Source organism: Myripristis murdjan, chromosome 19 (assembly GCF_902150065.1).
Source record: "Myripristis murdjan chromosome 19, fMyrMur1.1, whole genome shotgun sequence".
Taxonomy (NCBI): Eukaryota; Metazoa; Chordata; class Actinopteri; order Holocentriformes; family Holocentridae; genus Myripristis; species Myripristis murdjan.
The window spans coordinates 15905426-15929075 of NC_043998.1; the positions used below are offsets into that span (position 1 = coordinate 15905426).

Here is a 23650-nt window from a genome sequence, read left to right on the forward strand (position 1 = left end):
AGATGCAGAACATCCTTAACGGGTATTGTGAGGCTTACAGAGCGATGCATGCTCTCTCCTGGAGCATAAGATATGCAGAAAGGCTGAGAGAGAGAGAGAGAGAGAGAGAGAGAGAGAGAGAGAGAGAGAGAGAGAGAGAGAGAGAGAGAGAGAGAGAGAGAGAGAGAGAGAGAGAGAGAGAGAGAGAGAGAGAGAGAGAGAGAGAGAGAGAGAGAGAGAGAGAGAGAGAGAGAGAGAGAGAGAGAGACTGACACAATTTCAAGGAGTCGCTCATATGGCTGAGCAGAAGCTCGGAATGCCCTGTTCACTCCAGTGAATATGGGTATCCTTTGGCAAGTGCAAAGTTTGGATAAGCACGGCTTCCTGCCAGCAGCAGAGATTAAAGTTGTGCGTTTAGAAGTGCATGGCGGAGGACTGGGTGGGAGTTTTCCCCATGGGCAGGGAACGAGGCAGCTAAGGTCAGGGGGGCTGCCACATCACAGCCCTAAATATATCCCCTTCTATTTGATGCCCGTCACAGACCAGTTATACAATCTCTGCCCCAACTCAAGCCTGCCAGAATTAAACCCTAGCTCATTCTGTTTTTAAGGACTGCTGCACAACATGCTGTCAAAATGAAGGACCTCAATCTCTTGGTGAGTTGTACTTTGTAAATTACAATCACTAGTGTTGCACATGGGGATATTAAATTTGTACACCTTTATGCAAGTGTGTGCAAAATGTAGAGCACTACAACAGGCAAAGGCAAGTAAGCTAAACCAGATCTGTATTTTCTTTTTTCCCTCAAGGTAAAGCATCGTGTGTGAGAAAAGAAAGTGGGAAAAAAAATGGCTTCTCGCGAGTCAAAAGCTGGCGTGCAGATAAATGCTGCAAAGGCGGGAGAGACATCCACTCCTCTGGATGAATATGTCACACCTGGGGGCTATGAGCTGGAGAAAATCCTTAACCGTGGGAGTGTGGCCTACACTCACGTCAACGAGGTCTGGCCTAATGTCTACATTGGGGATGAGTAAGTGAGATAAGAAAAAGCCTGATTAACTTGACTGAATAAAACACAAAATAATCGCTTATTAGTACATGGATTTTCATGTTGACTCTTTCCAGGGAGACCGCGAAAGACAAGTATATTCTGAGGAAGCTGGGTATGACGCACATCTTGAATGCAGCAGAGGGGACGTGGAACAGCGTGGACACCGGGGCTGATTACTACAGTGACATGGACATCGTCTACTATGGCGTGGTGGCAGAGGATGTTCCCACCTTTGACCTCAGCCAGTACTTCTTCTCTGCGGCTCAATTCATCGATGCAACACTAAGCAACCCTCAGAGTAAGACATTCAACTTAAATGGACAAATGGAACAAAGAGTGTAATAATTTCCTGGTTTTAACTTAAGTCATTGATGTTCCTCCAGATAAACTCTTGGTGCACTGTGTCATGGGAAGGAGCCGGTCTGCCACGCTTTTCCTGGCCTACCTAATGATCTGCAAGAACATGACGGTGGTCGAAGCCATCGAGCATGTGAAAAAACGCAGACGGATCATCCCCAACTGGGGCTTCCTGAAACAGCTAAGAGAGCTAGACACACATCTTGTGGACAAAAGGAGAGGCTCTGCAGACGGACAACATGATGAGACGAAAGATGACCATGACAAGAATGAAACATGACGCGCCCCAAAGGAAGCATTTAATTTGAATCAAATACACAAATACTGCATGTGCACAGAGAAGATAGGCTAACAAGTAGAAGTAACATGAGGGTTTGCTTTATTACGTCAAAGTGATTTTCTGTAGCGAAAAGAACTGCTTGCATTACTGTTGATTCAAAATCTATCTTTTTAAACAAAACTCTCAAGGGGGATAAAGGCTTTCAGCATTTGTCACCTCCAGTAAATGATTTAAATCAATAGAGCAGAATCATGTACATGGTCAATCATAATTTATTCTTATGCTAAAATGTACAGCATTTTAAGTGACTGACAAAAGGAGAAAAGTCATAAATACAAGAATGTCATTCTGTCCCAATTTTTGTGCACATAGCCAGGTATTTCCCCCCTGTTCTTACCAGCAACTCTGTACAGGTACAAAGGCTACAAAAGAGCAATATAAACAAAAACACAAGTACAAGTTGCGTTTTACATGCAATCCATTAGCTTAGTTTGGTCTATTCACAGGCTCTACTCTTCTACACTTCGGTAAAATATAAATCCAACATTTTATAAAGATAGAAAACAAATCTACAGATGGAATGAAAATGTAACTTTAAAGGCATTATGTAAAATATCAACTTTGGACTAAATTTATATTTTCTTTATTGTTATTCATCATTATAATCATTTAGTTCTTTTAAATTCTGCCACACTTCCGGACACTGAAATGTTTTAGAATTGTCAGGGTACAAACACTGAGATATGCTTTGTTATTTTGACAGAAATCAGTCTGCTTTATAAAACAGAAAGCTGCCTCAAGGAGATCTGTTACAAAAGACTTCAGAATTATACATACATAGCAATAAAACCTCTCAAACAGAACAGAAAACAGGACTAAGTTTACATTTTTTTACATTATTAGAATTAACAAAATATAGTTTCATCTTTCTCCCTGTGGAGGGAAACCTAATAAAGGCCAGATATATTTAAAATGGCTTGCTATTAAGCACAACACTTGTACAGTACTACTCAATGCACTGTCACTAACAGAGACTGAAGCATGCTAGTTGTCACTTTACAAAATAAGTACAATAATTTAAATATACAAAGGCATGAGTATAGTACAAACTAATTGTCAGCACTGTTAGACAGGTACACTGAACAGGTTCAAATAGCCACTAACTCCACTTGTAGCAGGCACATTAAATGGCTTCATTTGAGGCTGCTACACAACTGCAATACCACTGATGATATCTCTACCTCCGAGCTCTGAACCCACCTGCTCTAAAGACACATCAGAGACACTAACACTAATTAAATAGATTTTCATCGTAATGATGTAAGGCTTCCCATCTGGAGGAACAAAAATACTTATACATAGCTTCAAAGTTTACTCATTGATGAAAATTTTTGCATTCTTTCCAAGTGTTGCTGGTTTTTAAGTAATAATGATAACAAAAGACACCAACGAAAAAAAGGCCAAATCTGTGCATCTCCAAATAGTAAAATGCACACGAGAAGAACCAGCCCAGTCCAACTGAGAGTTACCGCCTGATGAAAGGCCCTTTGAGGGACTGCTTGGACATGCCTGTGTTCATGTAGCCATGGTGACCAGCTGGAGTGTACACCATGTTGCCATGTGGTGGAGCCTGCATGGGCTGCTGGGGGTATGGCTGTGTTCCCATCATGCCCATCTGCATAGAGTACTGGGGTGACTGGTTCATATAGGCATGGTTACCATGGTAGCCACTGTTCATCATGGGCTGGCTCATGCTGTAGCCATTGAGGGAGGGCATGTTCATCGAGTTGACATTGTAGGCCGGTGCCGGCATGATGTTTACGCTCATGTTCATGCGCGGCATGGCTGCCAGCGTCCTGGAAGGCGCCTGCATGGCCACAGTCTGGGGAGGCCGGGCGTACATCTGTTGCTGGTGGTGGGACAGCGGGGCCGACTTGGAGCGCATGGAGATGTGGCTCTTGGAGGCCATCTGAGTCTGGATCCTTTGGGACGGGGGGATGCCCATGTTGCGCTGCAGCATCATGGGGGGCGGGGAGCTGAGGTTGGGGGGGGGGGGTCATGGTGGCCTGCACCTGGGGGTTGGGGACCCTGTGCGGGGACTGGGACAAGGACACCAGGCCAGAGTGCTGTGACGACAGGGAGGGGCTGTTTGCATAAGATGTGATGGGGTGCGAGGCCGAGTGGTTGAAAGGCAGCGAGTGAGGATGGTCCATCAGCGTGTTGGTGAGCTGCTGCAGTTTGGCCAGGCTGAAGGTGGCAGTGGGCTGAGAGTAGTGGCCGCTGCCGTATTCCCCCTGATGGTTCATCCGCTCATAAATGGCAAGGTTGGGGTTGCCAGATTCAGGAATATCTGCCAGCTGCATAGGGGTGGCAAAGTTGGTGGGCATGGCACACTGCGCCATAGGCTGCTGCTGGCTGTGTTGACCGTGTTGATTGTGAAGGCTATGCTGAGCATGCTGATTGTGCTGGCTGAGCTGATTGTGCTGGAGGTGATGATTGTGGTGGTGACTATGCTGGTTGTGAGGATTGTGTTGACTGTGCTGGCTAAGCTGATTGTGTGGACCGTGCTGATTGTGTTGGCTGTGTTGATTGTGTGGGCCATGCCTGCTGTGGGGGTTGTGTTGACTGTGTTGACTATGTTGACTGTGTTGACTGTGCTGGCTGCGCTGGCTGTGTTGAGTGTGCTGACTGTGCTGGCTGTTGCTAGGGGGCCTCTCCACCACCACGCAGCCCTGGGGTGACTTGACATTGCAGTGCTGCGGCGAACTGAGGCTGTTCTGCTGAATCATGCCACAGCTGCCCGGGTTCACAGCAGCCATTTGCTGGCTCACGGCACAGCTGCTCTGGGCCAGGCCGCTGGGAGGAATGCTGCCATAGGAACAGCTGTTCTGGGAGGGGCCCGCTCCGCAGATGCTGCCCCCCATGGTGGAATCGTAGCTGCTGGGGTTCTCGTAGTTTTCTGTAGTGCTCTCGATGCTGCCCAGGTCACTGAAGCCGCTGTCAACCACCTGCTGCGAGTGGTCCGACACTGACGGCACATCCATCATGGGGCTGGTCTCCATGTTGTGGAGCGAGGGCACCGAGATGGCACTGTGGTCCGGGCTGATCTGAGTATAACCACTCTCCAGGATGGAGACGGCAGGGCTGTTGACAGAGCGTACAGACTGGCTGGGGTGTGAGTGTGCCGAGGAGAGGGGACTGCTGTGGTCTGACTGGGGGCAATCGTCCAGCGAGGTGAGCTGAGGGCTTTGGGCCACGTGGGCATACGTCTGGAGGTTTCTGCAGGCTTCCTGGCTCTCCACACAGTCCTGGAACACATTCTCCCGCTCAGTCTCCTGGGTTAGGGACTGAACAGCCTGGGCTGTCTCAGAATCAATCTCTGGGCAGATTGGAGGATCCTCCCTCAGCACAGGACTGAGTGCTGGTCTCTCTAACGGCTGAGGAGGAGGGTGATCAGGACAAGGACTGGGAGTGCTCTCCTCCTCTGACTCAGAATCCACAGGGTTATCAGAGTCTAAGGCTGCTACTGAAGCGACTGCTACTGCTGTTGTTGTTGTTGTTGCTGTTGCTACTGCCGTTTCTGTCATGGCATCCTGGATGCTTTCTGCATTGGTAGCTGGCAGCTCTTCACTACAAAGTACTGTAGAGACCTGCTGACTCAACTCAGAGTCATTGTCTTCTTTTGGATCTAAAAAAGGCAGGCTGCGTTCAGGTATTTCTTTCAAACTCGACTCTAGCTCTGCCTTGCTATTCTCAGGTTCTGTTGTTTTGATGTGGCTGTCATCTTCATCATCTGCATCCTGATCCTCAATGTGAGGTCTATGCTCTTCCTCCTCCTCCTCTTCCTCATTGTCGTTGTCCAGTAATATGGCATCCTCGGTGCTGTGGTCCAGGTCTTTGGCTGGGGAGTCCTGCTCGTGTTCGCTCTCCTGCGGGTCATCGTCAGGCGGCTCTGGGGATGCGCCTCTGTCCTCCTGCCTGGGGGATGTGGCAGCGGGGGAGCCCACAGGAGAGCACACTGGAGACGCCATGGGGGAGCCCTCGGGGGAGCTCATCTTATGGGAGCCATGGTCGACAGGACTTTGGTGCTCAGAGAGGAGCCTCTCTAGCGTCGTATCAGGACTAGCAAAGTCCCTGTCGGCTTTGCTACCCTCCTCTGTGCTGACAGGGTCCTGGTCCGGCTCGTCCTTTGGCTCCTCAGTCTCGATGTGGTGCTGCTCAGCCTCCATCGGAGTTTCAGGGGGAGTGTAAAGGTTGAGCTTAAAGCCCATCTTCCGCTCATTCTTTAGCCTCCATTTGGGAGGGCCTCTTTTCACTCCTTTGGGCCAGCCTTTCTTTCGTTTCACTGGACGTGGCCTGCTGGGTCTCTTGGAGAGCAGGTCAGCTCCTAAAGTGAAAAAAATAAGATAAATCATAACGTTGCACCAGATTCACTACACAGGCGATTAATGATATATGATGCACTACTTTCAAGAAAATAAAATTGCTACTATAGTCAAGATGTAAATACCTTCATTCCAGTGTTCAAGACTGTCCTTCTGTACATTTTTCTCCAGTCTTGGGCGACCTCTCCGGCGTTTCACTGGTATAATCGGTGTCTTGTCCTCCTCCTCCTCTTCCTCCTCCATCTCGCCCACTCTGCAGGTGCGCTCCAGCAGTGGCATGGGGCGCTCATCCTCAGAGTTATCGAAAGGCTCGTTCAGCACCTCCGTTGTCTCAGAGATGGTTTCTGTTGTTACACTGCTGTTTATTCGTTTTCTCTTACGCCCTCTCTTCTTGAGCACAATGGTTCTCTGAAGACACAGACAACACACAAAACAAGAAAACAATGAATGTAGTGTAAAACCTCCATCAAACCAGATTTATCTTGGTGAAGAGAAAGCCTGCAAACTAGGGCACTAGTTGTACGACCTCTGTGAGGAAAAAGGAAATCCATTCAGGCTTTTCTGCTAAATGTAAAATGGTAAAACCACACCGTGAGCCTAAATGTTGGAGCAATGCATTCCCACAGATGAGGACAGCCTGGTGTGGAAAACCACAAATGAGACAGGCAGAGTAAACTAAAACCACAGTCCATATTCTACATTCTCCAGCATTTCCCCACTGACTGTCTACTCCACATATCAACCGTGCTCCTCTCTGAATCATTTACAAGAAGAATGTGAAATCAATACTGTAACTAATGCACTAAATAAACTCCAACAGCTATTGCCATTTTTTCCTGGATTCCACACTGTTATTGTTGACCGGTCTCCCTGACACCAGGCAGAAGGCTGTAATATTATCTCCAGCACAAGGGGGCAGTGCCATATAGACAGAACAGATGTGAGCAGCACAGAGGAGGGCAGTAAATTAACCATGACCATTGACAATAGTACAAGGTTTAGCCTGCACAGTCTCGACACCAGCAGTGAAAACACAATCTATTATCTACAGCTGCAGGCCCACAGGGAGGCTCCAGATGACATAGGGAAGGCGCTGAACCCTCCACTGAATTCATGAATATTTATCAAACCCTTCAATCTCACCCGGGTACACAACATGTTCCCTAATGATGGAAAATATCTAATGATATAAATTCAATTCCACTTCGTCCTGGAATAATACTCCAGACAATCAATGGGATAATCCCACTGGGGAAATAGCTGAGCTGCGCTGATGCAAACAGAGTATGATTCACATCAGCAAACAAAAACAGTCACCTTTCTCTTGGCTGCAAGCATTGCATGGGCTTTTGTCAGGATGGGTGGTGAGCCATCGGAGTCATCGTCATCATCGTCCTCGTCCTCGTCATCGTCATCGGCTTCGTCATCCTCGCTTCTGTCCTCTGCTGCCTTAAGGCGCCTGTCCCAGGAGAGTGCAGGACGGCGCTCGTAGGTCCTGTAGGGAACCTTGCAGTGGACTTTGGTAGGGGGATGTCTGCTTCCATGTGTCATCATGTAGCCCTCTCTCTCCTCCTTCTCCCAGCAACTGGCCTGCTCCTTCAGCCGCTCAGCCTGGTAATTAAACAGACAAGACGCATTATCTCTGGGAAAGACGCACGCATGGCTCCAGCATCTGAGCAACAAGGCTAATGGGAAAACAAGAGATTGGAATTAACATCATGACAAATGAATCACCACAGGTTTCTCCTGATAATAAGTACTGCCTCTTGATTGGATGTTTGCCAGTCGCAGAGGAAACATTTCCGTTAAGCTACCATGGAGAGATTGCATTTCATGGAATATTTAGTGCTATCAATTATGTAGTGAACTGATTTAGGGCAATTTTGCACAACATTAAATGCCTACTGACAGCGAGCATGCTTTGCCCATTAATCGCCGCTATTTGAACTCCCCAGCTAATCAAACAGACATCCAACAACAGCATCACAGGCACTTGTACACAAATAAGCTCATCCTTAGTCTCTAATAGAGCAGCAGGCTCCGGTTTCTCCTGCTCAATAAGGCAACATACATCCATCTCTGCCTCCCTCTCCTCCTCAGACAGGACGGCGTTGAGGGTCGTGGCAGGTGTCCAGCGGAGGGCATCGGGGTCCACTTCGTTCAAACGCGGGTTGGCCTGCAGCCTCTCCATATGCCTCTGGATCAATCGCTCTCTTCTGATCACCACAATTCTACGTCACAGTAGGGAAGCAAACATGAGTCCAGTAGAGACAGAAGCACCATTCGTGAAGGTGATGTGTGGTTAAATACCAGCATAAAGACAGGCTCTTTGGGATAGCAGGTGCTCTGTGTCCTTGGGGGTGCTTAACCTGACTTACTTCTGTCAATATTCAGCGGCATTAATGGATACGCTGTTAAAAATACCCGCTGGCCTGGATAAGTCAGACAGCATGCAGAAGCGGCAGCACAGGCTGAAGGAGGCTGCGGCTTGGAAACTGACCTGCCATCCTGTCTGTCAATCATGCCGAGCTGCTGGAGAGTAGCGGCGATGTCATGCGGACACATCCCAGTGGCCCTGCTTATTCCTTTAACGCTGATGTGTTTATCTGGGTGCTTATAAAGGTACTCCAGTATGACACTTTTCCAATATGCCAGGTAGGATAAGCGACCCAGATCTGACAGCGGCTTCTCCGGGGAGCCGGCTTGTCCTTCTTGCCTGGTGAGAAGGTAACCTAAAAAGACACAATTCAAATAAAAACAAAACGCTTTAGTCAAGCCAGAGGCTGCTGGGTTACTTCAAATTGCAATTCAATTCCCCGCCCTCCCCTATGAATTATATATTCATGTACTTATTGTGACATGAAACCCTGGTTGGGATTTCACCTTCAAATAGTATAAAGGGAGATGAGACAATCAGTTTTCCTCTCCTTCAGCCCCTGTTAGATGCTATGATACATGCTGGCAAGGGCAACAAAGCAGGTTGATAGAAGGGAGCTAAAGAGGAGACAAAGCTAAAGAGCAAAAAAGAAAAGCAGCTGGATGTCATTGCTCAAGAGGCTTTACTTAGGGGAGATAATGAACAAGAAAAAAACTAATACTAAAAGGTATCTGTGTGTAATTAGTTTTATAGCGGCCCTGTCAAGGGTCATCCATTATGAGCAGCATGAAATTAATTAATGCCTTTTAATGTGCACCCACTACCGAGAACCAAACAAGCAAATCTAATCACCAAACAGTGAACACATAATATTCCAGTAATCATGACAATATTCATTACTAAAGCTGAGAAGAGGAGCTAATGATAACAAGCACAGAGCAATGAATATTCAAATAAACTAATTATAAAAAGTCATATTTCATTCCATGTCATTTTACAAGTATATTACCATTAATAAACCAAAACAAAAGAGTTACTCTGAATCCTCTGAATTATGATTTAAAAGGGAACATTTTTCACTCTGGCAACCACTAATGCTCTCCTCTCAGAGCTACCTGAGACAAAGTGTTCCTCTAATACAATCCAATATAACAGAAAATCTTAATCTAAACAACTTCCAGCTCCAAAGCTACATTTTCCAATAAAGCCTTCAAAGAGCTCAGAACTCAGCTGTGTTCAATCTCCCTTAATCCCTGTCTTTGTTATCAGCACACTCTCAATATCACAGATCCTCTCGCATCTCTGTGTCTCAATGGCTCCCAAAGTGAACAGGAAATCAAATGCTCCATTACCGCTCACCCTCCCCTCACTCTCCCCCTTTTCTCTCTCTCTTCCTCGCACACACGCACAACCTCAGCAAAGAGAAAACCCTTGAACTAATAAAAGTGCTATGATGACAAAACTGGCCAAATCCGCTGCCTAAACACAGAAACCCACTCAAGGCAGCACTTGTTTTCATAAGTGGACCGCAAGGCCTTAAATATTACATGTGTTGCATTTTGCCGGACTAAAACATAAAAACCAAATCAGCCTCAATACCTCATCAGGATTCAAAAGGGGGGTGGTGATGGTGGTGGTGGGGGATCGCGGTTTCAACAAAAGACCTCTTGAGGCAACGCTTAGGCCAATACTTATGGCCATCAAATAATAATGTATGCAGAAAAAAGTCTGATGCCTTTTCATTCCTAATCATATGCGATTTCTGAAGTACTGAACATGAATGCTCTTGATTTGGCCACTTCAAAGCCTTAACCAAATAACAGTACCTTGCCACAAGCCACAAATTCACCCCTTAATCTGAAGTTGTTTGTAAAGACCAAAAAAATAAAAAAATAAAAAAATAAAAAAAATTGGTTTGGTGGGCTAGAACGCATTAAGGAACTTACTGAAATCAATAAGGAACCTTCCAAATCCTTGCCTTTGGTACTGAGGCATGATCATTATGCAGGAGACATTGTACTTCTGCTGGCAAAGCTTTTCCTGAGGGAAGGAGAAACAGATCAAGTATGTCAGAGCTCTGCTGAAGCTGGCAATTTACTGCACCTGCCATTGTCCTTGTCTAAAGCGGTGCGTGCGCACACACACACACACACACACACACACACACACACACACACACACACACACAGAATGATAAGCTTTCATTAAAAATATCAATCCGTTGTGAATACATTAAATCCACATTACAAAAACTGACAAATTACAGCAAGGCCTCTCCGTATCAGTATCACCATTCAGAAATTATGTGCGGTATTTCTTCATTTCCCATATAATCACTCTATAATTCTTACCTTGGAGAAATAGCCCACAAGATGACAGCCTTTCTCATCATTCTTTGTAAGTATGTAGAAGAGGAAAGGCTCCACATCATAATACAAGGTCTTGTGATCCAGGAAAAGCTTGGCTAACAGGCAGAGGTTTTGGCAGAATAGTTTGCTGACATTTCCATCAACCTAAACACAGAATAAAAAGAGCAAGAGGACATTGTTCAAACAGTTATATTTTTTCCCCCTCCCAGAATCCATTCAGTGGATTCTCATGCAGCATACAGTTATTGCTTTATTGCTGTAAAGGGCAGCTGACCTCAAACACAGAAAGATCATCTTTTCTGTAGATCTCATTGGCTGGTGGGTGGAACCAGCCACACTTCTTTGTGTGTCTCTGGAGAATGTTTTTGCTTCTCATGTACTTCAGACAGAACTCACACAGATAAAGCTTTTGCAATCTGACACAGAAAAAGGGGAAAAAGGAAATCTGCAGTTAGCTGTGCACGTTTTAAAAATCTCACTAAATGGTAAATCATGCTAAGTTTTAAATTGTCATCTAAAACTTAGCAAAATAGCACTACCTTGAATATTCAGGGGGGTAAGGTGACGAGTACCATGTTTGAATCTCATACTTCCCGAACTCAATGATGGCAGGGTATCGCGTGGAGTCGGTGTTCATCAAAGATCCAGTTCTCTGAAAAGAGATTAAACAAAAGCAAGTGGATCAGTGTTATGCTCCCTGACAGACTGGCTGCTGATGCCAGCCTCAAATTCCAGATGGTGTTCGATCCTGGCGTTCAGACCTGAGAGGAAGAACGAGAGGTCTTTTGCCAGTTTTCTCACCTGCGCAGAGAGTTCCTGGACGCGTGTGAACATCTCCACATCCTCGTCTGTCACGTGGTCTCTGGACATGGCCACAAAGCCAGCTTGGGCCTCCTGCTTCACCCGCAGCTCACCCATGTGGCCTGTTACAGGCACAATAACACGACATCAACACAGCAGATCAACACTGGCCTGTTTGAAGTAGCCGTGGCTGAATAATCCCATAAATGCATTCTATGCAAATGTGCTTATACTGTGAATATTGTTGCAGAGCCTGTTCGAGGCCATGTCTCTGAGGAATTTCATAATGTATCATCTTTGCATGTTTATATGAAAATCCCTAATGTAATGAAGTGAAACTAAATCACTCTAATTGCGTAACCGCTTTCATGTGCTTAGTCATCCACCAAGACAGTTTCCCATGAATTAAAAAGCAGATGCAGTGAAGGGAGCTAGTGTAGACATGAAAAGCAACTGATGTTGGAAAGCAAGCAGTAATTTCATGAAATACATCAACACCATGAGTTAACCACCAAAACAAAAATCCATTACGAGTGGAAGTGATGTGTCATTAACATATTTATGGAAATGAGCTGCTGGAGTTACACTGTAAGTTGTGCTTACGCACTGTATTGGTTAGAGCCCCTTGGAACATAGATCCATTTGTTTTGTTGCCTGTTTGTTTTCCAAACTGTGACTATCTCCTGAAGACAGTCAAATGTGAGGGTTACTGCACTTGTGGCTGTAATCATCATGTCAGCTTTGAGTCAGCCTGGGTGGGTGAATCACTGGGTTGTATGTGTCTAATGACCATTGGAGGTGATGCTGAGTGGTGACAGTGACTGTGAGAGAGGGTGGAATGGGAGGAAGAGTGCTGATGCAACTACAGTCACTACTAGGCAGCGATCACAATGTGCGGACTACTGCAGAGGGTCAAGGACAGAGCAAGGAGCAACATGAGGGAGTTAGTGGGCCATGCACTATGACAAAAAGCCGACGGGCAAGAGGATGGAAGCCACGTAAAATTCCGCAGCCAAGTCAAACGCAACGAAATTGGGTTAAGAAACTAAATGAATTCAAATTAGGTGGCATAAGATTAGTAGAGAACTGTTAAAATGTTCAGGGTGCCAAAATGAGCTTCTCTCTCAAAGGAAAGATTAGCTCAAGTCTGGAAAAAATAATAACTGCGAGTGTCAAGCTTTGAGGTATAAAAAAAAAGAAAAGAAAAAAGATTAAATTTGTGGAGACGCAGATCTTGGTTGGAGGTTAGAGCCTTGCTTACCATGATTGTGCTCAGGCTTAATTCTTCCGTCTGTCAAGTCTCCCTTTCCTGGTGAGGGGGCTCCCTTCTGAGGGCTCACTTTATATCTCAGCCTGCCTAGTGTCCTGTGCTTTTTAAGAAAGGGGTTACGTTTGAAATGACTGACCATCTTAAATGGGTGTCCTCTGGGTCGGCCTGGCCCAGCAGATGTGGAGTGAGACAGTAACCTATTTTTATTAAAATCTTTCTTTCCAAGGCGCTGGGGGCCCGTTTTGGATGTGCAGGACAAGTCCTGCTTACGGTGCATGCGCTTAGGCGGTGCGTAGCAAGGTAGTCCCTTTTTCCGCGACTGTCCCTGAGTGGTGTATATGTGTGAGAGTCCATCAAAGAGTCCCTTAAGTTGGTTGCTATTGCAGAGACTACTCAGGGAGGGAACACTAGACTGGCTGGAAGAGCTCTGGGGCGAGTTAGCAGAGGTTGAGCTGTTGGACACCTGGGTGGGGGGGCTAAGTCCTGGCAACGTGGGCGGGGGTGGAAGTGCAGAGGGCGAGGGAGTTAGCTTTTGAGTGGTGTCAGCAACGAAGGCAACCGACTGGGGTGGCTTGGACAGTTTCTGTGGACCCTTGTCCCTAGACTGTTTGGCGGGCGACTCTAAGGCTATAGCTCGCGATCTACGGCCGACGGGGGAGGGGGTAAAGAATTTGGAAAGCCCATCAATAAGCCCTTTGGTTTTCTTGTTAACGGTGAGTGTAGCTGGGGTGGAGGTGGGCGTGAAGGGGGGAGGGGTGGTGGGGGTGGAGGTGGTGAATTGGGTGGCGTCGCCCGCCCAACAGGGGTCTGCAACAGCCAATCTGTCTCTGGCGTCCTTCACAGATGCAGCATGACCAGATGAAGGTGTGGAACAGACGGTAATCTTTTGACCCCTACCAGGTGACCCCCTTCCTCCAAGTGCTACCATGGAGCCGTCACCACTGGTTACAGACCTGCGAGGATAAGACAATCACAATGTAATTTCCAAAAAAGACAAGAGATCAAATGTAATGTTAACATAGGTAGAGTAGCTGAAAAGTTGGTCAGCAAAACTGGATAAGTATGTGGTGGTTTGAACCATACTAATTATTCTTTACTAAAAATAAATGGCAACATTCTGATTAGGGCTGAATGATACTGTAAAAACAAAAAAACAAAACAAAACAAAAAAAAAACATATTGGCATTACTGCGATAATTATCATTTCCCATTTTGGTGGGGATAATCATTTTTGCATCATAATGTTCTTTTTCATAAAAAAAACTATAAAAAGGTTGATTATAAGATTTTTCATAGGGTCTGTACCAAACAAACATGCTTTCCTGTGCCTGGAGAATACGCGTTGTATGCCAGGGCACCGCTGTAGCACCACAGTACTTCATTTATAATGGTACAGTGGCACACATTTTACCTTTAATCAAAAAACTGCAGCTCCTGCGATTTGGATATCTCACTTGGCTATTCTGCAATTTCGACAATATTTTGATTCATTGTTCAGCGCTAATTCTGACTATGACAAACTTACATTCTTTGTTTGAGCTTATTTCTGGGCCTTCCAATAGGCTTTGCATATCGACGTTTGATCTGATCGGCTTTCTTGTGCAGCAATTTCTTCCCGTTCTCCTTTGGCCTGCACACTTGGCAGATCCAAGTTCCTGGAGGGTGTCCAAATATAGAGAGATCACTTAGGTGGGTTCATCAATTCAGAGGACATACATTCATTTGAAACATTTCCTTTTATACCGCGAGCTGGCGAGAGTCCCTCCTGCTCACAATGACAATCAATTACTCAGCACAAAAGGAAAATCCATAAGAAAAACATTGGGTCAATTCACTATCCAGTGAAACACACTTTGTGTCAGCTCGTTTCAAGCAAAGCTATGTGACTTGTATGAATTGCCTGCCAAATGTCCTACTACGTGCACAATCATTACAAGCCTAGCTGTAGGGCCGGTACTGTAATCCAGAGATAGCAAATCTCCCCAGGGATGCTAGAATAATTTGATATGCATGCAAAGCTCCTAATAAGCCATTGCTGCCTCACTGTGCTGAGTGACAGCCCCAAAAGGCCTTCTATAAAGAAAAGGCTTTGAATTGACAGGAGAGAGGGAAACCTAGGAGCCAGTCAGTGTAAACACCTTACCTTTTGGCATTCTTGAAAGCGGTGGGTCACAGCATTCCATGTGAAAACCTCGATCACATGAATCGCAGAACAGCATCTCATCCTGAAAGGGAACAGCAGGCATGTGTTTGGGATGTCTCTGTTGCATACATGTAACACCCACTGTCGTTGAAGGTCTTTTGGAAAAATAAGCCCAATTGTGCACAAGAGAGGCTTTACAAATCTGAGGGAAAACCAACAAATCCTTGGGGATACACAAAAAGGAGATCTACCCCCAAGCCTGCAATACTGAAAATGCTATGTTTTAAAAACTGTGCATTAGAGTACTTACAGCATTTTTCCCCTGTATTCGACAGGAGCTGCACGTTTTGCATTCAATGCACTGCCACCGTAATCTCTTCACATTTGAGGTTAACTCAGGGGAAAACTTCAGACATGATGGATGCCCTTCAGAAGTAATTAAAAAGCATATTAGTGTTACACATTCTCACCATCTTTGCCTGTCAGAGTCACAGAGCTAGAGACATGGCCTTCCCATTATTCACACAAGAAGGTTAAATATTAACATATTGCATCATCAACAATGGTGGGCCTGTATGTCCGGAGCTCTTTTTTTCCCACAAGCTGTGTCTAAAACCAGTATGATCAAACATCTGAGCCGCTAATTACAGATAATTTGATCCTAATGAGGCAGAAACAGTAGCAGCACTCATTCTAATGGAAGCCGATCCATGAAAGTCATGTAAAAGCTTGCCTTCTCCCTCACCCGGCTCCCTCTCATGGTTGTAAAACAGCTGTTTTACAGTGAGAGCACAATTTGTGTACACTATGAGCAGTTAATGAAAACCACCTCAACGCTACTTAGTCAAATTTGAGCTATAAAAATGTCACCGGGAGAACAATTCCTTACGGCATTTAAAATAATTGTTCAAACACAAATGACTCCTTAGGAGAGGTAATTTTATGGAGGGTTAGCAATTTTGTCTGGAACAAAAGAACAGTAAAGGAAATGCCACCAATCTGCAGCGGAAAATGGTTGATCTTTGATCCACTCTGGCTAGTGTGCTCCATAAGACGCTAGTGCAATCTGAATTGAGCGAAAATTACTTGGGTGATTTCAAATTCTAATGGCCACTTACAGAGCATCTGCCCTTCTTTAGCCCATTATGGGTTGCAAGCAATTTGGATCCCCTCAGCTACTCAATTTCAACATTGTTCTTCCAATAAATCCCTTCAAGAGAAAAGAATTCAACCCTAGTGCAAAACACAGAGCAAAAATATGGCATCTGCCCCAGCCATGTTGAAAATTGCTGCTACTATTCTGTATCATGCCTCGCTGTGTTTAACCATACATTCACACTTTGCAGAATGACCTTGTTGCAGCAAAGGGCCTCGCTGCCTGAGCCTTTCTAACATACTCACAGCTTTTCCCAGACTATAGTGCATTGTTATGTCGAGGGCTGGGCTTATGAGAAATTCCCTGCCATTGTGTTAACTGAAGTGATGCACAAGGCGACTTACCACTGCTCCCACAGTCTGCGCAAGACAGCAGCTCCTCTGGCCGCTTGTCCCGATTTGACTCTTTCGTTCCCAGACAGAAACTGCATATTGGGATGGGGTCGACCCGGAGCTGGGTGGGAATGGAGAGACTTGTTTACAAAAACAGAAATAAGCATGGATGGTCAGACATTCTGATTGTTTTGGACATTTTCTTTTGTTGGATTTGAGATCACTGTGGGGATACTGCTGGTTAAGGTACTGAGGCAGAAGTAAAAGCCTTTTATGGCTGTAATGAAACAGCTAACTTAGATACACAAGCTCCAAGAGTAAAAAGATCAGCTCTGATATGAGCTCCGACTGACTAGAACTGAATAATTAACACATCTCATCCACAGAGGTGTGGTGCATGCATATTCGGTCCTCCTCCTTTATCCACCACATCTGAATGGGTAAGTGATCTTAGTAATCTAGTAGTTTAAGGGGCTTAATCCAATTTTTAAAGCTTGCACTACAGTCTGAAAGGATTAACCAGCATGTAATCAAATTACCCCAATAATAAAACATGCTCTCATTGTTGCTGCAGCAATCCATTGTAGATACTGCATGTCTCAGAACAAACACTCATTTAAGGGCTTAAGAGTTAAGTTCAGAAGTAGTAAAATATGAGCTTGAGGTTTAAGAGGATTTCTCTATTGATCACTTAGAACTAAGAGAGGCAGACTTCAGAAAATCAAACTGGGTATGGCTTGACGAGGCTTAGTGTCATCTCTCCTCAGCCAGTCAAAGTCTAACCAATCTTTGGCTGTAGTCATCATGAGACTAAATTTAGGCTGAACCAAATGGCTTTCACATGACCATCTTTTAAACATATCGCGTATACAAGCCTCTTGAGGAGCATCAAACAAACTGCTGCCTCCTTCACAGAGAGCAGTTTCTTAACGGAAAATAACACACACAGGGTGTGACCATAAATAACCCACCTCATCATCAGTTTACGCACTAAGGCCTCATCAATTGACTGGGGCTTCGAAGGGCACTCTGGGGATGCCCATAATTAGTTCCTTGTTTCTATGGGGCAGATCAACATCCTGACCTCAAACAAATGTTTGACCTCCAAATCTCTACTGGTCCCAACCTCCTCCTGACCTGCAAGAGGCAATCAGGGAGCTCTTTTTATCCCCTCCAACAGGCACATGACAAGGCTATCCTCTCAACCTGTCATAACATCCGAATGAAACTTGTAGCAGGAGGAAATACAGCAAGGAAACAGTGGGAATTTGGTCATTGTTCCTGGCTGTAGTATCAATTGACTGATATGGTGAGGGAAAGCAGTTTACTGCCACATCAATGATTACTCTATTTTCCAACCTGCCAGGTCAATATTTGAAAGCGGGCACTGGCATTAGGAGCTGATTGCTGCTCACAGAGGCATGAATATAAACTTTCCCCAACATAAAAACACCTAAATGCTACTCTCTGAGGCAGCTAAACCTGTAGGATGCTAAAAAGGTAATCACTGATTTGTTACAGTGTCAACTGGGAATAAGTAAAAAAAAAAAAAAAAAAAAAAACATGTCTTATTAGATAAGTGTACAAGTGGAACCAATATCAGTGAGCAGGACGATTTGTAGATACTGTTCATTCTCCAAATGCCCCTGTGTTTTCCTAAACTAGGCGGTAACTGGAAAACAGGGCTCATCAAAGTCCCAATCACATTCTCTACAGAACTTTCTGTCTCAGCAGAGACAACATTTTAGCTTTTGTTCTCGATTGCAAGCCATTCATTGCTATGATACCCAAAAAAGACAATTTTACATGAAAGGCTGAGTTGTTAAAGCGAATCCAAATATTCTAGTAATGCACTACCGAAGCTGCACTTAAAAACAAGGCCTTATTGTTGTGATTACTCAAGAGTCATGCTGTATGACTCTTTGGTAAAAAGTTGCATGTGAGTCATCTTTAATGTTATGTTCCCTGCAGAGACAAGCTGAAATCACTGAAGAAACAACTTTCTTGTATTCTCTAAAATGGTTGAACGGTTGATTTCAACAGTGTGAACAGAATTATAAATAGAGGAGAGAAAATTCATGTAAAGAGTTTGAACTTAAGCTGCCATCACTGCTGGCATATGCTGTGTGTGCATACTGCAGATACAATACCCACAGTTGGTATGCAAGTTTTATAATACAGGTCTCCATTGACTATGCTGTGAAGGCTAATCCAGAAGCCACTGGAGAATTAATTTTCATTTGGAATATGATTTAACTTCATGATTAAACCGATAGCAATTTGAATTCCTCAAAATGCTCATTGATTAAATAAAAACATTAAAAATGTGAAAATGCAGAAACAAACATGGCCGAGGAGATGTTACTGATTTACTTGGGGATTCCAAAATTAAGTACATTACAGGAAATTATGCTGCTTCAAGAGAGCAGGCTGTCCTGAGTGAGGGGGTGGGGTCCTATTAGAACACTGCTGGTAGAGAGAGAGAGAGAGAGAGAGAGAGAGAGAGAGAGAGAGAGAGAGAGAGAGAGAGAGAGAGAGAGAGAGAGAGAGAGAGAGAGAGAGAGAGGAGAGCTCAAGTGGTTGCATAACACAGCAGGAAAAAAAAGTCTCATTCCTTGCCTTTGTTCCTGCCAGAGTCTCTTCAGAATCTAATAAACTCTAAACCAAGACTGCTCTTTTTTTCTCCCTCCAAGTATCTCTTATTCTCAACACACACACACGCTAGTTGTGCTTCAAGAACGGTGCAGGCAGAGATGTCTCATGCTTTGAAGTGAATGGTAAACCTGAACTAGGCTAGGTGATGTCATCGAGCCGGGAGCAATAGGTTGAAATGTTCCAAATGGAAAACAGTGGGCCTACTTCAGCTATGAGAACCATTGCAGGACACTGTGTCTCTAAACACTTCTCAGTTTCACTTTTGGCCTGACTGCAGACACAGTCACAGTTGTGGCTGCAGTATCAAGGTGTCATTTCCTGATTATTCACTGTGAAACTGGGGGGGTGCAGGGTTATGTTTCTGTAGCCTGATGGTGCTCACCGTTTAACATCACTCTAACGTCAACTATTAGCCCACACTTTTCACTTAATAAGCTTTGAGATAAAACCTGCAAAAGACTTACTATCTAGGCAGTACACTTTAGCGCCATGCAGAGAAAACTATTTTTCCATGCACCACTCTGCTGCACTTGATAGTGTCTCCAAATTGTCAAACAAGTACAAAACTGCTGTCATTTCAGAGACATTCATCTGCAGTGTGTGTTACTGCTGAGTGCCAGTGACAGAGACACAATCTCTGCAAGCTGAAAAGCACCCCTTAGGTGCCGGTGTCAGCGGAAACCGTGCAGCCTGAAAGTTTGTTTATGCACTGGCTTTTATTTCCTCTCTGGGGCATCTGGTTAAACACAAAGGTCACAATAGCAGTGTGGAGTCTCAAAAACGTCTGGCCTACCTTACATGGTGCAGGCCTACTGGCAGGGACTGGTTTCCCCGCTTGACCTCGCAAATGCTTAATATTACATTACCAATAGAATATTCCAGTTGTGCTCATTAACACTAGGTGACTTACAAGACAGCTAACCACCAGTCACATCCCCTAAGGTTATTGGGCTTGAGTTACATAACCTCTGGGAAGCCTATGCTGAACTGCCTGCCACACTCTGTCAGCATGCCTTTGTGATTATTCAGGCTGATTATCCCAGTTCTGTGACGATTGAGACCAACATCAGCATAAGGAAAAATAAAGTGGAGATCAACATGAGTGCATGGAATGAGAGAGTGCAGAGGCCATGGTTGAGTGTACCTGGTCTCTCTCATGGGGCAGAAGTGTCACTGATGACAGGACCAAGGGGGAAGCACTTGGACACCTGGCGCCCCTTCCCTCTGTATTTCCATGGCTGAGCTTATACCGTGGACCGTTCTTTAGCAACCTGCCATTGTTGACGCTCCGCTTGGCTGCCAGCCGCAACCTCTGCCGGAACGCAGGGTTGTCGACAATGTTTGATAGGTCATCCTGGTTCCTCAGGTACCTCTCAATGTTCTTCAGTGAGGAGCCATGGGTATCATCCAGGCCCTCAATGGCCCTCTTAAGAAATTTATTCCAATCAATATGGCGCAGGTCGCTTGAATTCCATATAGATCCCTTTGATGGCACGGTGACATTTGCAGGTAGGAGTGATCCAACTCTGCCAGGGTGTCCTGGGTCCTTATATGAGGCACTCCCCTTATTTGTAACCTTGAGAATAGAGCCATCATGAACACTTAATTCCAACTGCTCAAGAACGGTCCTCTTGTCCAGTCCATGTGATGTTGCCACTGCATGACAAATTCTCTCCTCCGAGGGCCTCTGCTTTTGCCTTTTGATCTTCTGTATTGCTTCAAGAATCCACTCCGTGTACAGAGGGTTTGCAAGTTTTACCATGGTTGAATGATTAGATTCAGGAAAAAGTGATCCATACAGATTCCCCCTTTCTGCTGCAAAACATTTGGTACATCCACATCTTTGATAAGGTCAAAAAGTTATGTTCCGCCCCAGCATCCAGATTTCTTTCTTTTTTTTTTTTTTTTCAATCCTGGATATCTCACATGGGACTTGGTGAAAAGATGGCACTAGTAAATTCCACAATGGTAGTTACTAAATGACCTGGAGCATTATTTACTGCAGTTCCAGTTCAAATCTGAAGGGAAATAAAGCACAAATTGGTCAAATAAGTAGAACACATGACTTGCAGCATCTTTCCATTCCACCACTGACTATACAATAATTTGTCTCAATTTGCTTAATTCATGGGAATTTCACAATTCTGGGTTACTTTCTCCTTGGCTTTAAGCCACATTGTACAAACCAGCCTGCACTGCACTGGAAAAAGAGGGTCAAAGACAGAGGAACTTTCATAAACGTGCTAAAACACTAGAAACAGATGGATAAAACACTGCTGCAAGAGCTGAGTTGCCCGCTGAGGAAATTAGAATGACTTAATCCATAGTCTGACACCATAATCCACAGACCAAACCAGATGTCCACTTCAAATAGACTGCTTTATAAAATATTTAAGTTAGGCTGCTAACTATAACAGGTAGCTAGGAACTTCTTCTGAGCTTTTGGAAAACTGTAGACAGGCTTTTCGACAGACGGATGTGGAAAAATAAATGTTTCCAGGTTTATTTTTCGACAGAGAATTCTTACAAATTAATATTTACCCCGTATCACCGAAGCTCCGATGTGTCAGTATACTATTTCATAACATACGGTGGAGAAATTGATTTAAAAAATACGCACGAGATCAAGTTTAAAGTTTAACCGTTACTTGTCCGCACGCGACTTTGACAGCTCGACATCTGCAACGACAAACTGATCAGCGCGAGCTTTAATGACAGTTGTATATAATCAATGCTCACTTCCTGACAGCCGCCGCTGGATGTTTGTGGCACGTCTGCAAATCATTTTAGCCAGCCTAACGAACGGAGAAAGCGATAATAAGAAGTGTGCAACAAACCTAGAGTTGTGTCCGCTGAGTTGAGCAGATAATGACAATGTTGCCAGCATTACTGATGTCACCTAAACAGTCGCCATTTTGTTACAATGTTGTAGTTTACATGAATCCGACATGACGCTGATTACAATCCAATGGAGTCTCATTAAACCTTACCTACACTAATGTGCCCTCCCTAGCAACTTCAATATTGGCTGTAAAGACAAGATCCGATTTCTGGTTTGATAAAGCACATGTCAATCTTTATGTATGAGCTCACTCTAAAAGGCACGGCACTGGCTGTATGATCTGTCACTTCACTCAATTGACCCGCCTCTTAAGGTGCCTTGTGTAATGAATTGATATCATTTACCTTTACCACTCGTGATATTTGGACTTACAGGTCTAGCGCAGTGAGAGGTTATTACCAAGTTATGACACACACTAATAACACAAATACATGTTGTCATGCGGATTAAATCGGACGGAAATTGACGTTATTTGCAAAGCGTTTAACACCAGCCCACCTTTACTTAGATTCCTCCTTGAAACAGTTGGTTACACTTGAAAGTGATTTGGATCATTTTAGACTTTAATTGGCTGTTTGTTAAATCCATCATTTGTTTGCATAAAACCTGCAAAGGCTCGACCATTGATTTAAAGGGGCATGTTTTTTTCCCCCCAGGTAGCATATTCTTGGGATTAAATAGACTACTGCAGGCTAAATTGTGTGCAAGCTGTCGCCTTTTCCCCTTTATCTCGTATATTCTTCTCGTTCATTATTTTCCCCAGCACCGACAAGCTGTTCCTCTCGTAATGCCCAACATTTAAACTACGTGACGTTAAATAGGGCAATAAATAAACCTTCCGTTAAGCGAAAAGTAGGTTTTCTGTACGCTCAAAACGCCTGCCAGTTATTAACGTCCTGCGTTAAGACCAGGCAAAATGATGGCATGACCTCTTTATCACTATTAACTATCAAATATTTCCGATGAGGCAAATAATGAGCCCTGGAGGGGAAAAAAAGATGTTCAGGGGGAAATAGAAGTTACACGACTATTGGGAGAGTAGCTTCTTCATCACGGCTCCTCAATTATGTATCGCTAGTTTCTTTTGCTCCCATTTCTCAGCTCGTTTTTCCCATATTATATTAGGAAATGATACACTAGCCTCCTTGAATTTACACCGTTTTTTTTAATTATTATTTTTTTAAACTAAAGATGTACCTACCTAACCGCTGCCGTGGGGCGAGGAGGCAAAACAAATTACGCCAAGTTTCATGCAAGGATGAACATATAACTAGTGTGGAAGGAGAAAAAAAAGAGGGCACAGGCTACCGTAAATATTTGCTGGTAGTTTACCTCTTCAAGTTTTCCCCCCCTCGGATACTCCTCTTCATTATCGGGATGATTGAAACGTCGAAGGATAAACGTGCGGCGACATATCCGTGCGATTTCGTGGTATTTGATCTCTTAAACGAAGGCTGAAAAGCTCGCACCGAGACATAGAGAGGACCTGATAACAACTAATTGAAAGGTTAATCTACATAGCAGCCTGTGACAAAGTGGTACCCTCCCCCTTCTTCTTCTTCCACTGTAGACATCCCTACTTCAGTGTAGTGGAGCGGACCGTCGCCCCTTTAGTGCGCTCCTACAATGATACTGTCAATTTCACTTTTTCCC

At 44.6% G+C, this 23650-nt stretch overlaps 2 protein-coding genes across 2 annotated transcripts; one reads left to right on the plus strand and one right to left on the minus strand.

The window, feature by feature from the left end:
* The first annotated feature begins 827 nt into the window (after positions 1 to 827).
* On the plus strand, positions 828 to 2161 carry dusp29 (dual specificity phosphatase 29). Its single transcript, XM_030077224.1, has 4 exons — positions 828 to 1009; positions 1105 to 1328; positions 1414 to 1606; positions 2065 to 2161. Exons 1-4 carry the CDS (start codon positions 828 to 830, stop codon positions 2150 to 2152), a joined length of 687 nt encoding a protein of 228 aa, XP_029933084.1. The 3' UTR covers positions 2153 to 2161.
* kat6b (K(lysine) acetyltransferase 6B) lies at positions 1658 to 23618 on the minus strand. The gene is given in 18 exon segments (XM_030077223.1): positions 1658 to 3712; positions 3714 to 6054; positions 6178 to 6460; positions 7370 to 7663; positions 8124 to 8283; positions 8553 to 8784; positions 10376 to 10469; positions 10781 to 10942; positions 11073 to 11214; positions 11338 to 11450; positions 11600 to 11721; positions 12861 to 13822; positions 14395 to 14524; positions 15013 to 15094; positions 15323 to 15438; positions 16513 to 16621; positions 20300 to 21173; positions 23330 to 23618. Coding segments are annotated over 17 exon segments (6480 nt in total). The 5' UTR covers positions 20918 to 21173; positions 23330 to 23618; the 3' UTR covers positions 1658 to 3192.
* Between the last annotated feature and the right edge of the window lie 32 nt (positions 23619 to 23650).